Source organism: Diuraphis noxia, unplaced genomic scaffold (genome assembly GCF_037042655.1).
Source record: "Diuraphis noxia isolate RWA-SAM2 unplaced genomic scaffold, SU_Dnox_SAM2 contig0001, whole genome shotgun sequence".
Lineage (NCBI taxonomy): Eukaryota > Metazoa > Arthropoda > Insecta > Hemiptera > Aphididae > Diuraphis > Diuraphis noxia.
This window is the reverse complement of record NW_028301711.1, coordinates 104,170,958-104,192,794: the sequence shown is the minus strand read 5'-3', so window position 1 is coordinate 104,192,794 and position 21,837 is coordinate 104,170,958. Positions and strand designations below refer to the sequence as shown.

Sequence of the window (21,837 nt, the reverse complement as noted above, 5' to 3'; positions counted from 1 at the left end):
TACCTAATGGCAGTGCATACATAAAAAGTGTACTGCGAAAATATATGTAGATCATGCAGTTAAGAACATTTTGAAAGATGAAAGTACACATAATGTCAACCATCACCAAGAAACTGAATCAAGTATTATAAAAAAATCATTTTCTAATGGACTCAAACGAAAATCGGAAGACGAATTGGAAAGGCCTTCAAAAGTCATAAATAGAGGCATTTTAACTAATCCAGAACTAACACAAACGTTGACAGGTACAGATATCAATAATGTTTATCAATGTTTATACCGTTCTCGTAGGTTATCGTATCCGAAACTCCCGACAGATATTATAGAAGTAATTAACGCAATAAGCATGCGTCAAATTAAAACTGTCCAGGACGAAAACTTTATTCTTGTTGTTGATGCAGTAAACAAAATTATATGTTTTTCAACTGAATCGAATTTGAAACTACTATGTTCAGTAGAAAAAATATTTGTGGATGGTACTTTTACCTACTGTCCAAAATATTTTCTTCAGCTTTTTACTATTCACATCTTCAAGAACGGACATTATATTCCACTCGTGTACTTCTTACTACCAGACAAATGTAAAGACACATATGCACTGTCGTTCAGATATGTGGTTGAAAAATGTTCGGAAATTAATTTATTATTCACTCCATCGAAAATAGTTTCCGATTTTGAAGAAGCTATACATATTGGTGCAAAAACAATATGGCCAGAAATACAGATTGTTGGTTGTAGATTTCATTTAACCCAAAATTGGTGGAAACACATTCAAAGTCTTGGTAAATATATAAATTCAAATACACATACAATACTATTATTGTCGTATTATGCATCATTAATATTTATTTATTTATTAAATTATAATTTTTATTTTTTAGGCTTATCAAAAGAATATAAAGATGCATCAAGTGAAATAGGTAATTGGCTAAAATGGGTATTTGGCTTACCATTACTAAATCCAGAAGAAGTAAGCGATTGCTTTACGACCGATTTGATGTCAGTTTCTCCAGATGATGAAAGGATAATTAAGTTCTGCGATTATTTAGTTGAATATTATATTGATGAAGCCGCAAAATTCAATCCACGTATTTGGGCATCGAGAGAAATAACATCGGAACGTACTACAAATAGCTGTGAGTCTTTCCACTCAAAATTAAATTCTCAATTCACAAAAGCTCATCCCAACATTTTCATATTCACCCATGTTTTAAATAAAAAAATACAAACTGACACTTACATACATATAAACGGAATAAACACCGAAAAAAATAGTAAGAATAGCGCTTTAAAAAAAAAACAACAAAGTATTAAAAATTTATCAAATGATTTGAACGATAATAAAATTTCTAGGTTCACTTATTTAAAACATGTGTCCGAATATTATCAAAAGTAGTTTGATTTATACCTATATTTTTATTTTATACTTATATAATATTTTTATCATTTTATTCATTTTATTCAAAGACATGTGACCAAATATTATCAAAATTATTTACATTTATACATTTTTTTTTTATACCTACATAGAATTTTTTATACAATTTTATACAATTTAGATTATACATTTTACAATATCATATACATAATGTTAATTTGAAAAAAATGATTTACATTTATACATTTTTATTTTATACTTATATACTATTATCATAATTTTATTCAATTTAGACATGTGACCAAATATTATCAAAATTATTTACATTTATACATTTTTATTTTATACCTTCAAAACGTATCAGTAACCTAACCTATCAGTAGCCGGCGGAATCAATATGTAGATTTTATAAACAGTAGCCGGCGGAATTAATAGCCGGCGGAATCAATATGTAGATTTTATAATCAGTAGCCGGCGGAATTAATAGCCGGCGGAATCAATATAAACCTTTTTCCTAAGCAGGTAGTTTCGGCGGAATCGATAATTCCCCAGGTGTATACCTACTCGAAATCCTCACACGATGACGGCGTCTACTCCACAACGGCCGTTAAAGCTAAATCTAAATAATCGGACCTTTTTCAAAGTCAGTGATAGAAATATTTCGAATCGTACACATCGATGGAGTAGTCTGGAATTTACAGACCCATAATGCGATTAAAAAATTTTCAGTCAAGATCGTTATCAGAAATTATCGAAAGAGTTTGCTGCTGCAAATGTCTACATACTGAAAACTTTACACCCTTCCAACCACATCCAGATAGGTTGTTAACAAGTCTGTTTTTGAAGAAAATAAATTGAACTGTAAATGAAAATAATGTTTATATGGTGATAAACCATCGTCAAAAATATGTAAAACAACATTATTTCCTAACAACGGATGAAAAATTAATCGGAAAAAAGTATTTTTATCAAGCAATTTTTTGATAGTATTTATTTATACAATATAGTTATTTTTTTATCAATAATACGGTGAAATAAAATATTTTCAACAAAAGTATCACATATTATACATATTATATTCTACTGATTTATTGTAAAATAGTGTATGTGAATCGTGATATAAATAGCTTAAAATTACTCGAAATATTCGAAAAAACTAATTGTGTGGGGAATATGATAATTTTAGTAACAGTATGTTTTAATAATCTTTGGTTAATTTTTTTTGAATAACTATCAAATAACCATAATTATTAATGAAAAATAGCTTTTATACGACAATATTATTGGTACGTTGTGAAAATATGTATTTTTGATATTTTATAATTGTTATGTAAACGCTTATGTATGTGGAAACTTGTATTTAATATTAAAAATGAATTAATAGCTCAACATTTGATACTTAAAACATTTAATTTTGTTATATCGAAAATGCCAACATAAATATTTGATGCAGTTACTATTGCAGAATGCAGTTATATATTATTTTAAAAAGACCAAGAATTGTCTACTTATAATCTGTAGTGGCCAGTGGGTATACAAACAAGATCCAATTTCTATAAGAAATCACAATTAAAGTATTCTTATTGCTTCAAAAGATGATAATAGATAAGAAAAAAAGCTTCACTGAAAGATAAAACAATCAATAATGCATTATGATCTCGGATTTCTGTTTCGGGGTGTATAGCATACGATTTCCGTAGACAGATAGGAGTATGAATAGTGCATTGGATGTATTTGTTTTTGTTTATTACTACAAGACGAATGGATCTTTGAATATTATTAAATTATATCATATTTTTCGTTGCGATTGAATCTTAAAGTCAAATATCACATGAACAGGAGATGAGTTAAAAATGAAAGATGTTATTTTCTTCCAAAAACAAGATAATATTTACTCCATTGTTCGTAATCTCCAAGAAGTTATATTTAGCCTTCTTCCAAATCTTAACTTCGACTTGAACCATATTTGTTTGCTATGTTTCTCTGAAAATTGACAAGCAATATGCCACTAAAGCTATCGATATATTTTTTTAAATTTTTTTTCCTTTCCTTTTATTTTATATTATTATATTTGTTATCGTGGTTGTGGTTATGATATATACCGTATTTATTACATATCCGATTACTACAATTTGATTGGCCAGTATAATAGATTGAGTTTTGAAAAATCAATGACGAGTGATTACTATTTTTTACCATACATATACCGGAGGTGGAGTGTACTTGCTGGATCGAAAGATTTTGTTTTTATACCGCTACGACGTTATATATTGTTATATTTAAAGTTTTTTATTTTCTTCTATTTTTTTTCAACCAAAACCGACGGGGAAACTTTATTTTGTTTATTTTCACCAAGTTTATCAGGATTCCCTAATTAGTATTGTTCTCTTTTTCTCGTGAATTACTTTGAATCTGTGTAAAAAAACCAAGGATTAATGATTCTATCTGTGACCTAATCCGTATATTTCAGACTCGAAGTAATTGTTCTCACTTTATCTCTATCTCTCGACCAAAACTCCACTGAATATATTTTATTAAATATTCTTTTAGGTCATATTATATAGACAGAAAATATTTATGAGTGTAAAAATATTTAAATTTATCACTTGAAAAATGTTCGAAAATAACACAGCCATTATATTATAATAACTATCGGTGGGTCGTGATTTCTTTTCTTACAGGCACAATAGAAATTAAATTCAAATATGGTATTTAATTTTCATTGACTTATCGAGACCATTTGTAATTTTTAGAAAATAATAAATCAGAAAAAATTTTTCACCGCCAAAATATGCGTTCCTGGTTGGCTAAAAACCATGACAAAATAGAGTATCATCATACGAATGTCATGATGCCGTACGATCGCAGTGCGCATCTTATCCACACCCGACTTATGATATATTATAGTTCTACTCTTTTGATTTATATAATATCAAAATTTTAATGCTACTCAATAACAAAAATGAAGAATTACCACGATGTAGACTAGGTGAAGAAATATTTGAGCTGAGTGCTTGTGTTCATATACTATTTGATACCTAGGTATCTAGTTTGTCACGCTAAAAAACACGATTAGGGCGCTACATCTGTATTTAATTAATTAAGTTTATTTTAGAAGTCAATAATTTTTTAACACAAGTTGTTTGTACAAAGTTATTTTGATTCAAAATTAGATTTTGAAGATTTATCAAACATTTTTAAGCTTAAATTGTAATAATTTAGAACTTAATTTTTTGAAACTAAATTTCCTCGACATCCTCGCTCAAAAAATACTCAAAATTTTATTTTTCGAAACATTGTATTATTTAGAATTAAAAACATGAATAGCACCTGTCTAACCTTTTCGTTTAACTATATTCAATTATCATGAGGTCTTGGTATAATTTTTACATTGAATATTCGACAACTACCGAACATTGAATTGAAACTTTCTAAATAATCAGTTTTAATTTCATAAGTACAAAGCTTACAATTTTTTTCTGACGAGATTACATTGCTGTAATAATTACGGTATTGCCTTTACATCCTTTCTCGTATAGTTTAATAATTGAGCAGTGCGCACAGTGCGTGCGTGCAAAATAAAATTTAAAGACGTCTCTTTTATAAACGGAATCTTTTATAATACGACTTAATTTTCTGTGTGATCGTATGTCGCAAATTGTGCTTTTCAAGGAGCTGTTTTTTAATACGTAAGTCCCTCGTTCGTTGAATACAACGGATCTTGATGCATATCGTTTCTTACCTCCGTCTCACGTATATAATATTTCTATCTGATTTTATTGCTCTATATTTTATCATATATCTTTGTTTATTAGTATGCTTCTTTTGGGTTAATTTATTTATAATATTAAACTATAAAATATGTAGAATGTAGGGCATTAACGCATTTTCTTCTTTCACCATTATAATAGTATAGTGGCAACAGCCCTCAACGCTGTGTTTTGATGTTTTGTTTTTAAACAGAAACTTTCAGTAGATTTTAAAAATTACTGCGACTTTATCGTGGACAGGTAAACTTCTGTCGTTTTACCAAATAAAAATACTGAGTATAGTTTATATTGTCTACATACATTTTTTCCTTGCCATATTATATTATCTCCATATATAGATTAAAAGGTATCTATAATTGGCATATTTTAAATTGTACGACGCAATTACACATTAAATTGAAATAAGTTAAGCAGTCGTCGTCCGTTCGATTTGATTATCCGCTGTCAGAAGCAGGTTAGACATCATCTTATATGTCCATCTCGTCGGATGAATCGGCGTGGCTGAAAACAGAAAATCAAACACAGTGGGGAAATATGCTTCGAATGTCCGGAGAAAAAAAAATCGTAAATCTGTAAATAATTATCATACCTGAAATATATATATGATATAAATAAAATACGTCTAATTTGTAAACTATAACATACTATAGTGCACACCATATCGTTATGTGGATAGTGGTTCAAATCGTCTACGAAATAGTCGTGTCATACATAGGTGGTAGTAAAAGTAGTGTAGTTTTGATGGGGGGAGGGATGAGTCGGTAAAAATAATAGTATCTATAAGTTATAGATTTTTTCAATATTGCTTTACGCCACAATAATTGGTTTAAGGATTTAACATAGAAATAAGATGATATAATTTGAACAAGGAAGAAAAAACATTGGCAATGAAGAACATTTAAAATAAATAAATCTGTAATTTGTAACAATTGCTGTATTGAATGTATTTTTATAGCAGTGAGAATACCTTTCAGTTGGATTTACTCCACTCCTCTTCACTCCACCATAAGACACATTGCAGAGACGTGTTTATAGGAATGTTAAATTGTGGTGGATGGAATAGTTAATTAATGGCAAAGAATTGATCACAAAATCAATTGTACAACAATCAAATGTATGTACACAAATATATAACAAAATATATTTTATTTCTTTTGAATGTTGGTTAAAAACCAAAATAACATCACTATAAATGATTTGAAGTACGTCATAAAATGGTACATAAATATAACGGCTTAAAATACCTCGCAGCAGTGAGGTAGCGGTGGTCCTTACACACGACCATCATGTAAATGCATGCATACACGACACGCAAACACACACACACACACACACACATATATATGGTATTTAACATAGCATAAATTGTACCTGTACAGATGCATAAAGATAATAAGGACCATATATTATTATGCTTAATTTATTATAATTATAATAGTATCGGAACCAGTCTGGTCCAAGAGCTCTGCCGTCCGATGTCCGGCCGCAGTGCCGCACATAATATGCGTTAATTCGATTTCACGCATGGGATTACAATGAGTGAATTGGAGCACTGAATACAGTGAGCATACGAAAATGATAATAATATTATTGTTAAGCCAGCAGACAAATGAACGGATGGACGGGCTCTATTAAATTTGATTTTAATCTCCTGTCCACCGCCGTCAGCCAGGTACGATGTGCAAATATCTTACACGTCGCACAAATTATGTAATAATATGCAACTACCCTCCTGAGTTGAAATATTAAATAAAATAAAAATAAAAATGCGAAAATGAGGTAAAGTAAATTAGAAAAAAATGCAACGCTTAGCTCGTTTAGGTGAACATTTCATCGTAAGTCTAAAATATTGCTCAACAAAAACAATATTTTAGGCAAAATTTAAATTTTAAACGTTAAAATCCCAAATAACATTGAAAAATTGGCAATAAATATTGTGGAAGGTCCTGGAATTTTAGTTTAGTCCTAAATATAGTATTTGCATATTATATTTGTAAATTTAAAAAAAAATATGCTATAATGCTATGATAAAATTATTAAATCTTAAAATATATAAATATGATTTTTACTTACGGTGATTTTGATTGTTAATTTAACCTATACCAATACTAAGGATCAATGTAAAAAAAGTACCTAAGATATTAAATCACTAAAAAAAAAAATGTACCGATCATATTTATTTTTATTTCATTACATTTATCAGGTAATTTACACAGGAAAGCACATAGTATCATACTCTTTTATTTTATTACGAAGTATAATGCACCATGGAGTTTTAAGAAAATATAAAAATACGTCTTTCTTAAAATTGTGCTTTAGTAACTATAGCGGCATTTAGATTTCGTGCGTAGTTATTTATACGTATCAGTGGTAGCGCAAATTTATATTATTTACAAAAGAACAAACAATTTTATTTGACCCACCCTCCCATCTACCCATTTATTGATAAAAAGATCCCTTATTTCATTTAGGTATATAAAACAAACTATAAATGTAACTAATTCGGCTAAGAAATTTAAACTTAACATTCGAGTCAATAGGATTTGGTACACCTGTTTCTTATCTAACATCCACACACTACCCATTCGAATTTTTTTTTTAAATTATTCAGAGACTATAAACTCGCAGAATTATTATTCTCGAGCCACCACTGATAACTCTGATAAGCTGCCCGACTCACGCAAACTAGAAGACTGTAAAATAATATATTGTTTGGAGCATGCACATGATTAATATTATCATAATATTATAATATATTCAACACTCAAGAAAATATATTTTTGTAATTTTGTCGTAATCAAGTACACTCAGATAAGTCTACAGTCCATAACATATCACTGTAAAACGGTGGTAAAAGGTGAAATACATAAAATTTGGTTGAACAAATATGGGTAAAAGGTATACGTGGTATTGTACCTACTATAATCGTTATTAGATGTATAGGTACAATAAGTGGCGGCAAATATTAGTCATTCACTATGATTTACATTGGTTAGGTACAATAATGATAACAATTATATGAAGTACACTAAATATACCGATACGCAATTTACATATTGCATTGAACGCAATAATAATGATATTATTGGTCATTCGTGTGGGTTATAATTAGTCCATAACCTCATGCGATTCTTAACAAAACTAATACAACAATGCATTGCGCGTGGTCTAGCTATTATTATCATAATATTATGCCAAAATATTAATATCGTATACAATATATTGTGTTGAGTACTTGTACAATGCGATAATTTCTTTGTTACTCAAGTTAAAAAAAGTTTGTAGTTGACAGTTTTGGGGGTTCAGTAATTCTTTGAACGGTGCTTATCCACAAGTTATGTATGTGCTTTTCTATGCATGATAGTGTCGAAAATATAACGAGTTATTATTATCATTTATAAGAATTTATATTATAATAATATATATATTATCGATTAGTGATACTTTATAGATCACTTCAACTCCTTAGGAAATTATTATAAATTTGATAGCTGACTGTTTGATACTTGGAATATATAAAAATGTTGGAAAATTATTGTGATTTAAAATATCATAATCTTAAGATATCGTTATGATGATGAAATCTGACGATTTTGTTATGGTTATAAGCAATTTCGTTTCTACCGCAATATGCATTTTAATATAAAGAATAAGCCTACTTTAAAACGAATGAAAAATAGATCAAATGATCACGATATTTAATTATATATTATAATATATAAAACGTATGGTGTGGCACGGTGTCTGATAATGGCCACAAACGTGTTCCAAGTGCCAGCACCGGCCGGTGTCACTATAGTTCCCGGATGGGTTACCACCCCGGCTTCTAATGGTGAATTCTTGACATACACGCATACTGGTGTTTCTAAAAAGCAATTCGCACATACAATAGCTAATGGCCAGAGTTTTCAGGTTCAAGGTCAATAATGATACCTATGGTAAAAAAATAGTATGGTGTTTTGTGTTGGAGAAATTACATCGCATTGCACACATCTTAAGTACATAATTATAGGTGTATGATAATAATATTTTAGCATAATTCATGGTGACTCAGTTAAGGTGAAAACTCATTTTATCGAAAAGTATTAATGATTTGGTATATACGGTTTCCACGTCCATTGAAGTCATTAAAAATTAATAATTTTGAAAAAAAACTTATTTTTACTGTTACAATAAATTATAGTTAGCGAATTTTCTACTTCTTCCAATGAAAGCGTACATTTTTAATTAATATTCCAATGCAAGGTTTTTTGAGAATTTCAGCAAATAAAAATCGAATTTTAAACGAGTAAGTAGTTATAAGGATTAAAAATTTAGGCGAGATGTGATCCGAAATTTCGCAAGAGACCTTTGTGGCACTGCACTTTACTCGTTATAAATGATTATAAATAATTAACTACCTACCGACGAGTTTGAAATGGGATTTTTATAAATTGAAATTCTTAGAAAAATAATCTGCTTAGGAATACGAAATTTAAAATTCGTGTTGTCATTAAGAAATGTGAAAAGCTTAACGTACACAATTACGATATAAATAGATGATATTTTTTTGCGATTAATAATTAATACTTTTTTGAGAAAATGAGTGTTAAACTCTAAATGGATTAACAGCTAGTGTAATAGGAATGAAACATATACTTGTTGGTGTTAGTAAGTAGTAAATTGTTTAAAAAGAAACTAGTTTACGTATAATGCACAATGCATATTATATGTACATAGTATTATAGTGACGGTGAATATGTTATATATTAGTGAGGCGATAGAAAAAATTATTGACACAAGACAAGACAAAACAAGAAAATTCAGATAGGTCACCGATATATGATAAATAATATATGTACGTATGCAACTAACTGTGATTACGAACCCTGATACCGACACCCGTGCTACATTTAGACTCACCATTGACCCTCGTTCTTATCGTCGGTCCCCGAATGATCACTCCTTTTCACCGACTTACTGAACCTAAAGATAGAAACGATTATGTATGTGTTTAATAGGTATCATTTATTTGCGCGGTTTACTCATCAGTGACGACTGAAAAAACAAAAACAACTGCAATATAATAGTTGTTGGTATGTGTATTATGACGCGTTATATTTGCAGGAAGATCGTTTCCACGCGGACCGGAAAATATCCACGTTGGGAATTATAATTATTATTTTGTATTGATTGTTCGTTTTTCTTAAGACATTTCCCGATTCACGATAAATAACAGTCACATTGTCTGATATACAATAAAGTGTAAGACACGTGCATAATAATTTTGATGTTATATTATTATAACGAGGGTAAAAATTCACATATTTCAAAAGGTTCGCGAACGGGTAGAACGAATTAATTTTCAAAAAAATTACATTATTGATGAACTCGTAACTACAATAAATTATGCTCAGTCCTTGCACAGGTGCGATATTATCATTTATAATGTATAAATAGAGATTTTTGCATGTTCTACAGTGGTGTGATGTTCTATAACATTATGTTGAAAATTATAAATTGGATGAGTGAAGGTTACAGATGAATTTCGGCAACTGTGCATGATATAGCTCATCAATAGTTAGAATTTAATAGATTGTGCTTAAAATTTCTAGACGTTATCTGTAAACGTTAAAAATCATATTTTATCTGAGCTTTTTCGATAACCGATTTCTATACAACTAAAATTTTTTGTATAAATCTTGAGTATGAAAGTTTTATCTATAATAGAAAACTGATATTACGTTTTACAATGATGATAAACAATTGAAAATCAATAAATCAAATTTTTCACATTTTGTCTGATATTAAGCGTTCGTTTTGGATGGAAATTGATATTTATTTAAATTATTTATGAAAAAAAAAATAATTTGGAAAAAATCAACTTTTATTTATTTGTGCTGAAAATTTGGTACACACTTAATTAGGTAATTTATTACCTGTTAGTATTATTACACCTATTATTTTTTATTATTATTAGAAAAACTCAATAATAATATATAGCATATATATATTCACATATTATATATGTGAATCTTTAGTTGTACAAAACTTTAAAAAAAAAATCTCGGACAAAATGATAGTTTTAGAATTTTTCAAGTACGATTAGAAAATTCTGTAACATCAACTAGTAAAACACAACTTTAATCATTTATCAGGCTGTTACAGTGACGAATACTAATAAATAGAAATAGGTACCTATATCATATTTTGACACTACAAGAATTTTGTCATCTTATAATGATGAAAAAATTACACATCCTTGTGCAACGGAGTGCATTAACTCATAACGATAGAGTGATAAATATATACCTAGACGAAATTACAAAACAGTATTCGTAAATCGCGGACGGACGTGTCAACTTTAGGCAAGTAAGTTTATTAGTAAGTCTATGTCTGTTGCTTTCTAGAACTTTCTTCGAAAAAATTGTGAACTAAAGTAAGTATCATAATATTCACATCGATATAACATAACTACATAAGGGATGCATTTGTTGGTTAATCAAATTAAGTTTGATAATTCCTTAATATTGACAATAATTGTAAATAATTAATTATTAATGTTATTGAGAGACTTATTCGTTTCCGCCAAAACAACAATCTTCGTTGACGACAAATTTAAAAAGGGCTCGATTTTGTTTCCACCTAGACAAACATTGGTTGTTTTCCAAAATTTCATACGAGTAATATTATTTGTTTTATGGGAACTTTGTTGTTTTTTACAGTAGTTGTCAAGCAAATTGATAAGTGTTGAATATTTTGTTTTTTAAATAGTGGGATAGTTAATTAAAAAATTTAGTTATTTGTACAGATACTTAAGATTGAACACTTAAATTAAATATTGTTTAAAAATATGTTATTAATATTAGAATTTAATTTGTAGAACTGTTCATTGAAGTTTGGAATGATTCGTAGAAATTATTTGTCGTTCTACATACTGTTACTGAAATTGTATCACACTGTGGGTGGATACAAACTATATTTTCGAAAATATAATTTTCAGAATACCATAAAATTAGAATTATGTTTCAATTAATTGAAACAAAAAATGTGACTTGGCGGAAACGTAAACCAGACCATTTTCTAATTTTAGCGGAAACAATAGTCGAAGGAAACAAAAATTTATTTTTTAGTGGAAACGATCCTTGATTTTGAATAATATTGTTATGGTAGGAAAGGCTTATTTTACGGTTTTATGGTGTGTGTATGATTGTGCTCTTACCAGTTGGCGATGAAAATCCCATAAATTTCTTATGGGAAATCTGTAAAACGGTAATATTAAAGGTGACATTTGCAATATTCGATGTCACAAAAATTACAATTACAAAACTGACATGGGTACAAAAAAGCACAATATACAAAATGGTTTAATTAAAACTGTTTATAAGTCAAAAGCAAGTAAAATATAATAAAATTTAAAGTTATTAAAATAATTTACTTAAGCTGTGAATTTACAGCGAATACATTTTTTCTGATTTGTGTAAGACAAATTTACTATGATATCACACGGATCGAAATTTTTATTTTAAACGGTTGGAGATAATATTCAAATAATTGTTTTAGTCTTTATTATTTTGCCATTTATGTATTATTTTATTAGCACACTTATGATGGGTGCTTATCGATTAGAGAGTTTCACACTCACGGAAGATACTAAATTAGTAAATTCACAGATTTTGCGTTTAAATGTGTACTTACAGCATACATAGCGATAGATCGATTTTCAATTTTTTAATAACAATATAATATTAAAATATCAAGTTAATTTGCTGATTAAAAAAAAAAAACTATCTTCAATAGCGAAAGCAAATACTCGTGTATTTTAATCCACTTATATAATATATTTATTTAAAAGATAATATTTTTAAGACCTCGGGGTTTTTCGGGATTTCAAAAGCATTTATTACAAGGTTTTATATTGCGATGTATAATTCGGTTGTTATCGCACCTATTCGCGGGGAGTGAAATACGAAAAATTACCATAATTTATTATTAATTGGTAGCAGGATGCTGTTGAATTAGGTTCTGTTAGTTGTTGGATTTCGGTGTTTTCCCTTATTTTTTGTTTGTACCCTGGTAACTGTGGCGGTGGTATAGCATATTATAATTTATGATAATAATATGTATAAAAAGGCCATATTTTTGTTTAAGGGCTTCGGTTGTTAATAATTAAAGTATTTCGTGCTGAGCAGAGTTTCCGCTCCGTATAGGTATAAAAGTGATATGAAAACAGAAAGTATTAATATGATATTATAAATGGGTGATAATAATATTATATGTATTATATTATAATATAATATATTATTATTATTATTATTAAACTGCTGCACCAGGTGTTGCACTGTTACCAATTTGAAAACCAACAATAAAAACAGGTATAAAAAGCAGAGCATAATATTTTTATTATTATCATAATAATAATAATTATTATTATTATTTTAAAGCGTATAATATACAAGCGAACCTTGACATATTATATGCATGGGTGCCTACGCCGCCGTGTTTGCCGGCAGAGTTGTTAACATTTTTTAAATGGATATTTTACAAGAATCTGCGTGTAAGGTATTTACATACAACAACTCTAACGATAATACAAACTGAGAACAAACCCGTTTTTAATTGTCTCACCAAATAATTAAAAACGTGTTTCATTTTTATATGTTGTATAGGTAAACAAAAAAATTATAATACATTTTTGATTTAAACAATAATGCATTATTGCAAGGTGGATCGCTATGGTTTTGCAACTAGGACAACGCAATATTGTCATTTCTTGGACCCGTCATGGTGATACGTTCGGTATACATAATTATAATAAAAATATAATAATAAAAAAAAATTATGATAATATACTTCTATAATTTTTGTCGCATTACACTGTCCCGTCGATTTGACACACTTTTTCACCCTGTCGATTTACGCCATGACTTTAAATCTACATTTTTAAATCTTGTCTGTAGGACTCCAGATATTGAAGCAAACTCACTTTCTAAACAGTTTTATGCACCTATATATAAATAATAAATACTACATATGATAGTGTACGAATTGATTTTTATTTTGAAAACGAGTTCAACATTTATTAAGATGATATCAAAGTAGTGCGAATGAGGTTTCACTTTTCTCGATAAAACTTTTAATACTACCTAACCTAACCTAAGGGTGGCTAGAAGGCTTAGGCTCCATACCCTGACATAATTAGGACCCCCCCCCTCCAAATTATATTGTAATACAAATTTTTATATATGCTTCAAACAATCAACATTAAACAATGACTTATAGATTGTTATATAAGTAATCATTTATTTATAATATTAAAATATATCGAATATAAAAATAACGGTACATATAGTAAATAACCGAATTTAAAATTTGATTTAAGTGGACACCCCAAAATATTAGCCTCGAGCCATATAATTCATAATTAGGGTTCTGAGAACTCTTTAGGCCTATACGAACATAACAGCAATACAATTATACAGCTGAATCCACAACTGGTGAATTTTTTTTTCGGCTTTGTGAGGACCCGAAGAACCATTAATTAAATTCCAAAATGTTCGTTGTTTACGTATACGAATGTTTTATTTTTAATGCAGTCATATAGTAAATAGGAGTGGACCCCCTCCAAGTTGGTTTCCCACGGTGACTTTTTTGATTTTTTCGCTTTCTGTTTTGTTTAGTTTTGATGACAGCGCTGAAACTTCCTTTGTGCACAATATGATTATTTTATAAAACGGTTTTAACTTTTAATGTGATAATAAATCTTTTTTTCACCCTTTTGAAAACAAAAATAGTAATAATAGTTATAATATTATAACTATACTATCTACTCACTGTTGGTATTTTATTACTATGGTTATGATTATAATTATTTTTAATTTTTTGCCACGTCAGAAAGTTTTTCTGTAGCAGCACCGATGGTGTGCAGTAATGATATTATAAAGACAATAGTGAAATAATATTGAGTAATTTTTACACAATAATAATTGAGTATGCTTAATGTAAAATGTTAACTATGTTCGTATAGGTTTTTTTTTTAAAATATTAAAAATCACATAGTCATTCCTGTAGGTGATGCATTTAACAAAAGCACTCATTATTTAGGATTCTAATAACATCTTTGAATACAATTATTTAACACAATTCTAAGTAGTTAAAAATAAATAGATATCTACATTTTTACCATTATTTATCATTGTCATTTTTTACTTTTTATAATGCATTTTTTCCTTGTTCTCATAATATTATTGGATTTATTTTACGTATAAAATTCGAATTTTGACAAGTAGGTTATGAGTGTTATAATATGTATTAACTATTTATTAAAGTTTATATGAGCTATGTAGAGTATTACAGAGGTTTAATGTCAGTCACCTACTATCATTTTATATATCACTATATTTTCAAAAAAATGATAGGTAGATAGATTAGATTATTAAAAATAAAAAAGAAGGGTTCTCATTTGAAAAACAGAAGTTTTTGCCGACGTTGAACTCTCCTATATATATATTTGAGAAATTGAAAAAATTATTTATGTAGAAACATACGTAAAAATTCTAAATGTGGATTGAGTATACTTTGTGAATCACTCTGAATGGAATAATATGCAATATTATGTCCTCAGCAGCAGTCGCATGATCGGTACAAAATTAGTATTATTTTCGCGATTAAATAACTACGATTATTGAAACGATAATAATGGTGCAGATATACACAACACATATCATTATAATACTATGATGTTATACAGGTACAATGGGACATAGAAAATTACGAATTATAACAATAGCGTAATTGCAATTGTGATTCGATATTATTGTGACGAGTCGGTCGGTCAGCCGACAACCAAGCGCATGCTTCTGTTTTAACAATAACCAAGGTATTATACTATTGGTATTACACTGACTGTATAATTGGAAATGTCAAATTATTCGATACTTTGTTTTCGTGTTATTATTATTATTATTAATATTATTACGATTAGTTTCATAACAATCAATGTTTTATTGTTATACGCTGTGAGCAATTTATTCGTAATAACATAATATTATAATACTGCTTATGGTTTCCAGATTTGATTGGCTTAGTGTAAATTTAGCAACAATGCAATGAAAATAAATCATTATCAAAAAAAAAAAACAACCTAAAAAAAATATTTTTAAAAATATTCAAAAATGTGTGTTTTATGCCGTAAACATTTATTATAATTTCTGAAAATAAAATTTCGAAAATCGGAGTCTAACGCTATAAATTTCACAGCATGTGACAATTTTTAAAAGTTAGTTTATTGTATCGAATACTAATAAACAATTATTAATAAATAATAGGTAATGGGCAATGAGGCAAATTGATAAGTAATAAATTATTTGATAATTTAATATGTAATAATGTAATACCATTTATACATAATTATAAGCCATTAGGTAACATTTCATAAGCCTTGGTTGATAAGTCGTCCAATTTAGATATTTTTTGTGAGTAATCAATAATCATTTCAAATCTTCTACAACTCAATAGATACGTAATAACAAAGTTTCATAAATTCATTGAAATATTTTAAGAAGAGTGAAATTTTCAATTTAAAAAATTTCAAGTGAAATGTTTCAGAACCCCAGTTGTTTGTGTGTTAGTGATCCTATTATCGCGATGAGTCACGGTCCGTCAGTCGATTATTAAGCGTATACTTGTGTTTTAACAATAATATACTATTGCACACTACAGTCAGACCGTATAATTGGAAATATAAAACTATTCAACACTCCGTTTTTGTTTTTCTATTATTATTACCCCTATCTAAGTGTATTCGTATGGATTACGAATATACTTCATTTCTTGTTGTAAAATTCAAAATTTTGATGTCATACACTGCGAAAAATGTATTCATAATAATCAATAGGTATACTGCAATGTTTGTAACACATGGTTTTCAGATATTTTGATTGCCTTAGTATACGTTTAACAGCCAACGATAAAAATAATTCATTATTAATTATTAATTAATTTCGTATTATAATGACCGTTTGCAGACAAACAAAAATAATACGACGAATCTTATGGATAATCCATAATATCGAAACGAAATCATTTATTGAAAAACGGGACAAATATATCTCCCAAATATTAATCAAAATAGTGAATGATTTTTATTATATTTTATAAATACTCAATTTTAAGTAAACGTATTTCAAAATTGTTTTCATCGGTATGAAATTATTATGGGTAAGTATTTGTTTATTTAATTTTATTCAAAATAAGTTCCCATACGGTCAATCTGCGTCAGAGCCGATTGAACGTAGGTATTCTGCAATTCGGAACACATGCGTAGTGTATACGCAGTGTAACTAATGAATACCTAGATAAATAAAAGAACCTAATTGCAGGGAAATGTCAAAGTAATATAAAATACAAACGATGTTTGACTAGATAAATGTTTATCGCTCGAGGATAAGTCTATGGCCCGACCGTATATTTAAACATTTTAAACTTTGTCGATGAATTGTCCGATGGATAGAAATGTCAAAGTATCTTTGAAACTCTTCACAAAAGGTTTATCGATTGTCCACCATTCCTTACGGTTTGCACTCGATTCAATTATTACAGAATCGCCTGGGCGTAATAAAATCGTTCCGCTTTTGAGATGTAGAACCAACGAACGATAAAAATAACTGTTAGGTAACTTACCTAACTAACCAAGTCAAATATTTTAATTGTATTTTTGGAAAATTGGATCGATGTTATTACCCACGAGCTGTTAAAGTTATCAAAAAAAAAAAAAAAATCGTGAAAATATGGCGTAGGTACTTATATAATATATTATGACGTACAACTATATATAATAAGGTGAAAGCCATGAGGTGGAAGAGTTTCAGTGAGAATTACACTGAAGTCGAGTAATTGAAATAGAAAATTTTATATTTTTGAAGGGCACTTTAAATTAAACAACGTTATTTTACGCCCGACTAAAAATAAACAATTTGCTTGTATTGTTTTATTTTTCTACGTTCATTTCGATTCTCTGTTCAAAAGTTTATAAATACTTAAATTGTCGCGTAATGTATTGAATAACAGCGTGCGCACTTAAATATTATATTACATACACGCGAGTTTTTGAAATCGTTCGTCCCCGAGGATTCGAAAATTATTTTACTCATATAATACGATATAATATAATACCCAAAACATTATAATGTGATATTTTAATACGGTCGACCACCTATTTCCTGAAAACATATAGTTTGAATGTCGGATCAAACAAAAATGATATAGGTACGCTTGGTATAATTAATTGTTTTTAGAAATTATCGACAGTGTTGGAAATAAATTACTAAAATATCTGACGTAGTAAGTTTTCACCAAAAATATACCATTTTTTTTTTTTTTACCATAAAAGTTCACCTCAAAATCACTTCTAAAAGGGAGTGAAAAAATAAAACTTAATGAGTATTTTAGATTATCGAGTCTTATACTACGCTAATGTTTTTATAATTTTTCTCAATATTACAATATGTTTACATGTGGAAATAACTGTAATATATGCTACTCTCAAAAAAATAACGTATTCTTTTTATCGAAAAGTATATTAGTTGCTTTGGATGAAATAATATATTATACTTTTATATCATATAGACAATGACAGTGAGTGAATGATAGTATTATGTAGTTATTTTTTTAAGAATTAATATAGAAACAGACACATTTTTTAATCCAGAATTATTAAATTATTTGTTTTTAACGAAGCACTGAAAATAAGTAAAAATTTGGTTGAATAAAATGGAAGATTTCTGAATGTACAAGTTATAAGTCTAGTAGGTATTTTGATTGGAAAAAATGTTTATAAAATGGAGTGTTTTATCACGGGCATATTAATTAAGAAAAAACTTATTGCAATAATTATAGTAAGTGAAAACTATTATACTAAAAAAAAGGAAACTTCAACTGTTATGTCACGAAAATTAACTGAAATCTGGTGCTATTCGAGTTTTTTTTTTGATAGAGGTGTCCACATTTAAGCTGGTCAGTTTTTTTTTTAAATCTTCATTCCAATTTTTCTCCATCATTGTAAATATAAGTATTTTATGTTGAAGTGTTATCGTTATAGGAAGGTTTGTTATTTAATATTTTAATGAATTAAAAATAACATTGTAAGACAGAAATCGGTTTTGTCGAGCAAATGTATGACATTATCAATAAAACCTATTATACCGGGTGTAACAGAAATAACAGACTAAGGAAATAATATTTGTAATAATCAATATTTAAACAATTCGGCTTTTAATGTTTTTGTAAAATTTTTATTGAAAGCTAATAATATGTATACAAATAATTAAGACGTGTTGTAAAAGTGTTTCGATGTGTCACGTAGGTCACCAGAAGAAGTGATTCGATCCACTTTATTGGTGTCTATCTTAGCTTCCTATCGAGAAATCGTTTTCGTGTGACATGATGTGTGACAAATATTTCATTGAAAGAAGAATTTTTCCGAAGCACTCACGATCAACGCAACTCCTTACCGAATTGCTTCTTTCAATTAAATTGTCGCACACGTTACGTGATGGGAACGGTTTCTCACTCATGTCCGTCATATTAATACTCTAGCTTGGTCCAGCTATTTCAAGACTGAGCTTTCATATAAATGCTGTAGATCCAAAATCACGAGTACTTTCTCCAATTCTTCCGAACAATACTTGCACCGTTGAACTTAATTGATTCATATGTATGCAATTTATGCTATTTGTTTTCGAGAAAAATTATTCTTGCTACCTACTGTATAGAATATTATGTTTATGATCTGTTAGAATTTATTGTCATCGCTGGGTTTTCAAGCCAGTATCTGTTGTACTCACTTGCATTCAAAGCTACCATGTAAAATCAAAACGTATTATAAGGAATTGAAAGAATATTGATAAGATTGTTATGACCATGAGTCCACAATTGAGGTAACTGTCAAATAATATGTTCAGTGGTAGTTTGTAATTTGTCATCATCGTAACTATTTTGTTTTCAATAATCAAAGGCATTTTTTTGTTCTAAAAATAATAGTTCTTAAATTCAATTTTAAGACAATAATTTGTCTATTTATTGAAGTAAAATAAATTATTTAGTTTGAATGTTAAAATACCTAATCATAACACGCAAAATTATAATATGATTTTATTCCTATTATAGACTATAGAGCCCCTAATATCAGGGGCATAATTAAGGGAGAGGATGAGTGGGATAGATTCCCCAAAACTTTTATTTTGATGCTAACATTTTATATTTGGTGAGGTAGGTTACAGATTTTGCTAAAGACATAATATAATCTCTCCCCATACCAAATCCATAATTACGGCACTACTTAATATACCAATATTAATTTAGAATTCATTATGATTTGAAGGTTCAAAGATAACATAATATATTGACTAAATATTAGCAGAAATCATTGATTAAATTACATATCCTTATAATATAACGAACGCTGAAGTGTAAAGAGTTGCTTTTAAATAAGATAACTACGTATTACCAGGAAAATTTTATTGCGCTATACTAAAAATCATTTTTTTTCCTATTCACAATTCATAATTTAAAAAAAAAAAACACATAATATATTGTATAGTAAAGTTTATATACAATCCTTCTCATATTATCATTTAATACTAAACATAATATAAACTTATTGATAAAAAAAAATAAAAAAAATAAAAAATAAAAATATTCAGCTTCATAGACATAGCATTGTACATAGTAATGCAATAAAGTTCTAATAACAAATTGCGTTTAGAATTATAGTGGAAATCGAAATTTGTTTCCAGTACAAAATATATAAGTCATTTGACTCGAAAGGAAACGATTGTGCCCCTGCAGTCGTCACTGTTCAATTCATACATAGGCTGTCAATTTTATAGTGCACAAAGAATATTAATAGCTTTATAATATTATAAAAATGATTTGAATCGCAGCGAGTGGAATAACATGAAAACTTTCCTACACATAAGTGCAATATATACTTCAAAATTCATAAATACATATTACATAGTATCTGCCATAGGAAGTAAAATAAGTCGAGACTTGGCGCATATGCCTTGCGGAAAGAAATTGTATTATTTTTTATTTTGCATATTTTACAATTTGTTATTAATATGTTGTGCATAAACAATTACGTCCGTATACGTAAATAAACAATACGTGAAGTAAAGTTTTACTCTAAAGTTTACTTAAAAGGATTTTAAGATGAGGCCAACGTTAAATTCATCACAGGCCACGCCGATCATGTTCGAATAGTAAATAATATTTTACAATAATTGAGATTACTATTTTTTTTTCACAAAAATTGACCTCCTTGGAATTCAAATCCAATTACTAATATTGCGATCAAAACGTCTTCTTTGCAACTTGTAATATGTCGCTCGAAAATATCCATATTTGCCCTTCTTCCACCACATTTAAAATACCCAAGGATCCGTTCATGTGCCTGTAGCATATCATATCGAAAACTATAGTTTAACTCGTTTGAAATTGAAGAGAAAATAAAATATCTCGGTTAGACATAACTAAAGTTTGACTTATTAGCTCATTTATAACCAGTTTTAACGATTTACGTATAGCACCACGTGAGTACACGATGATGTACAAAAATTGATACCATCACGAGTCGGGCCGGTGACAACCCGAGCAGTGGTGCGGATCGCTGCAGTGGTTAAAGGATAGGTATAAATTATGATTTCAATG

General features: G+C 28.6%; 1 protein-coding gene across 3 annotated transcripts in view; it reads right to left on the bottom strand.

Annotated features, from left to right (window-relative positions):
• The window catches only part of LOC107163193 (Calcium/calmodulin-dependent protein kinase I), a 396,057-nt gene that overhangs the window by 75,291 nt on the left and 298,929 nt on the right, over positions 1 to 21,837 (bottom strand). For 2 of the 3 annotated variants that reach the window (XM_015510478.2, XM_015510480.2), the window contains exon 3: positions 10,051 to 10,113. The exons of the other annotated variant lie outside the window; for it this stretch is intronic. In XM_015510478.2, the coding sequence (XP_015365964.1) occupies positions 10,051 to 10,113 (63 nt within the window). The remainder of the gene's footprint in view (positions 1 to 10,050; positions 10,114 to 21,837) is intronic. 3 annotated transcript variants of the gene reach the window in all.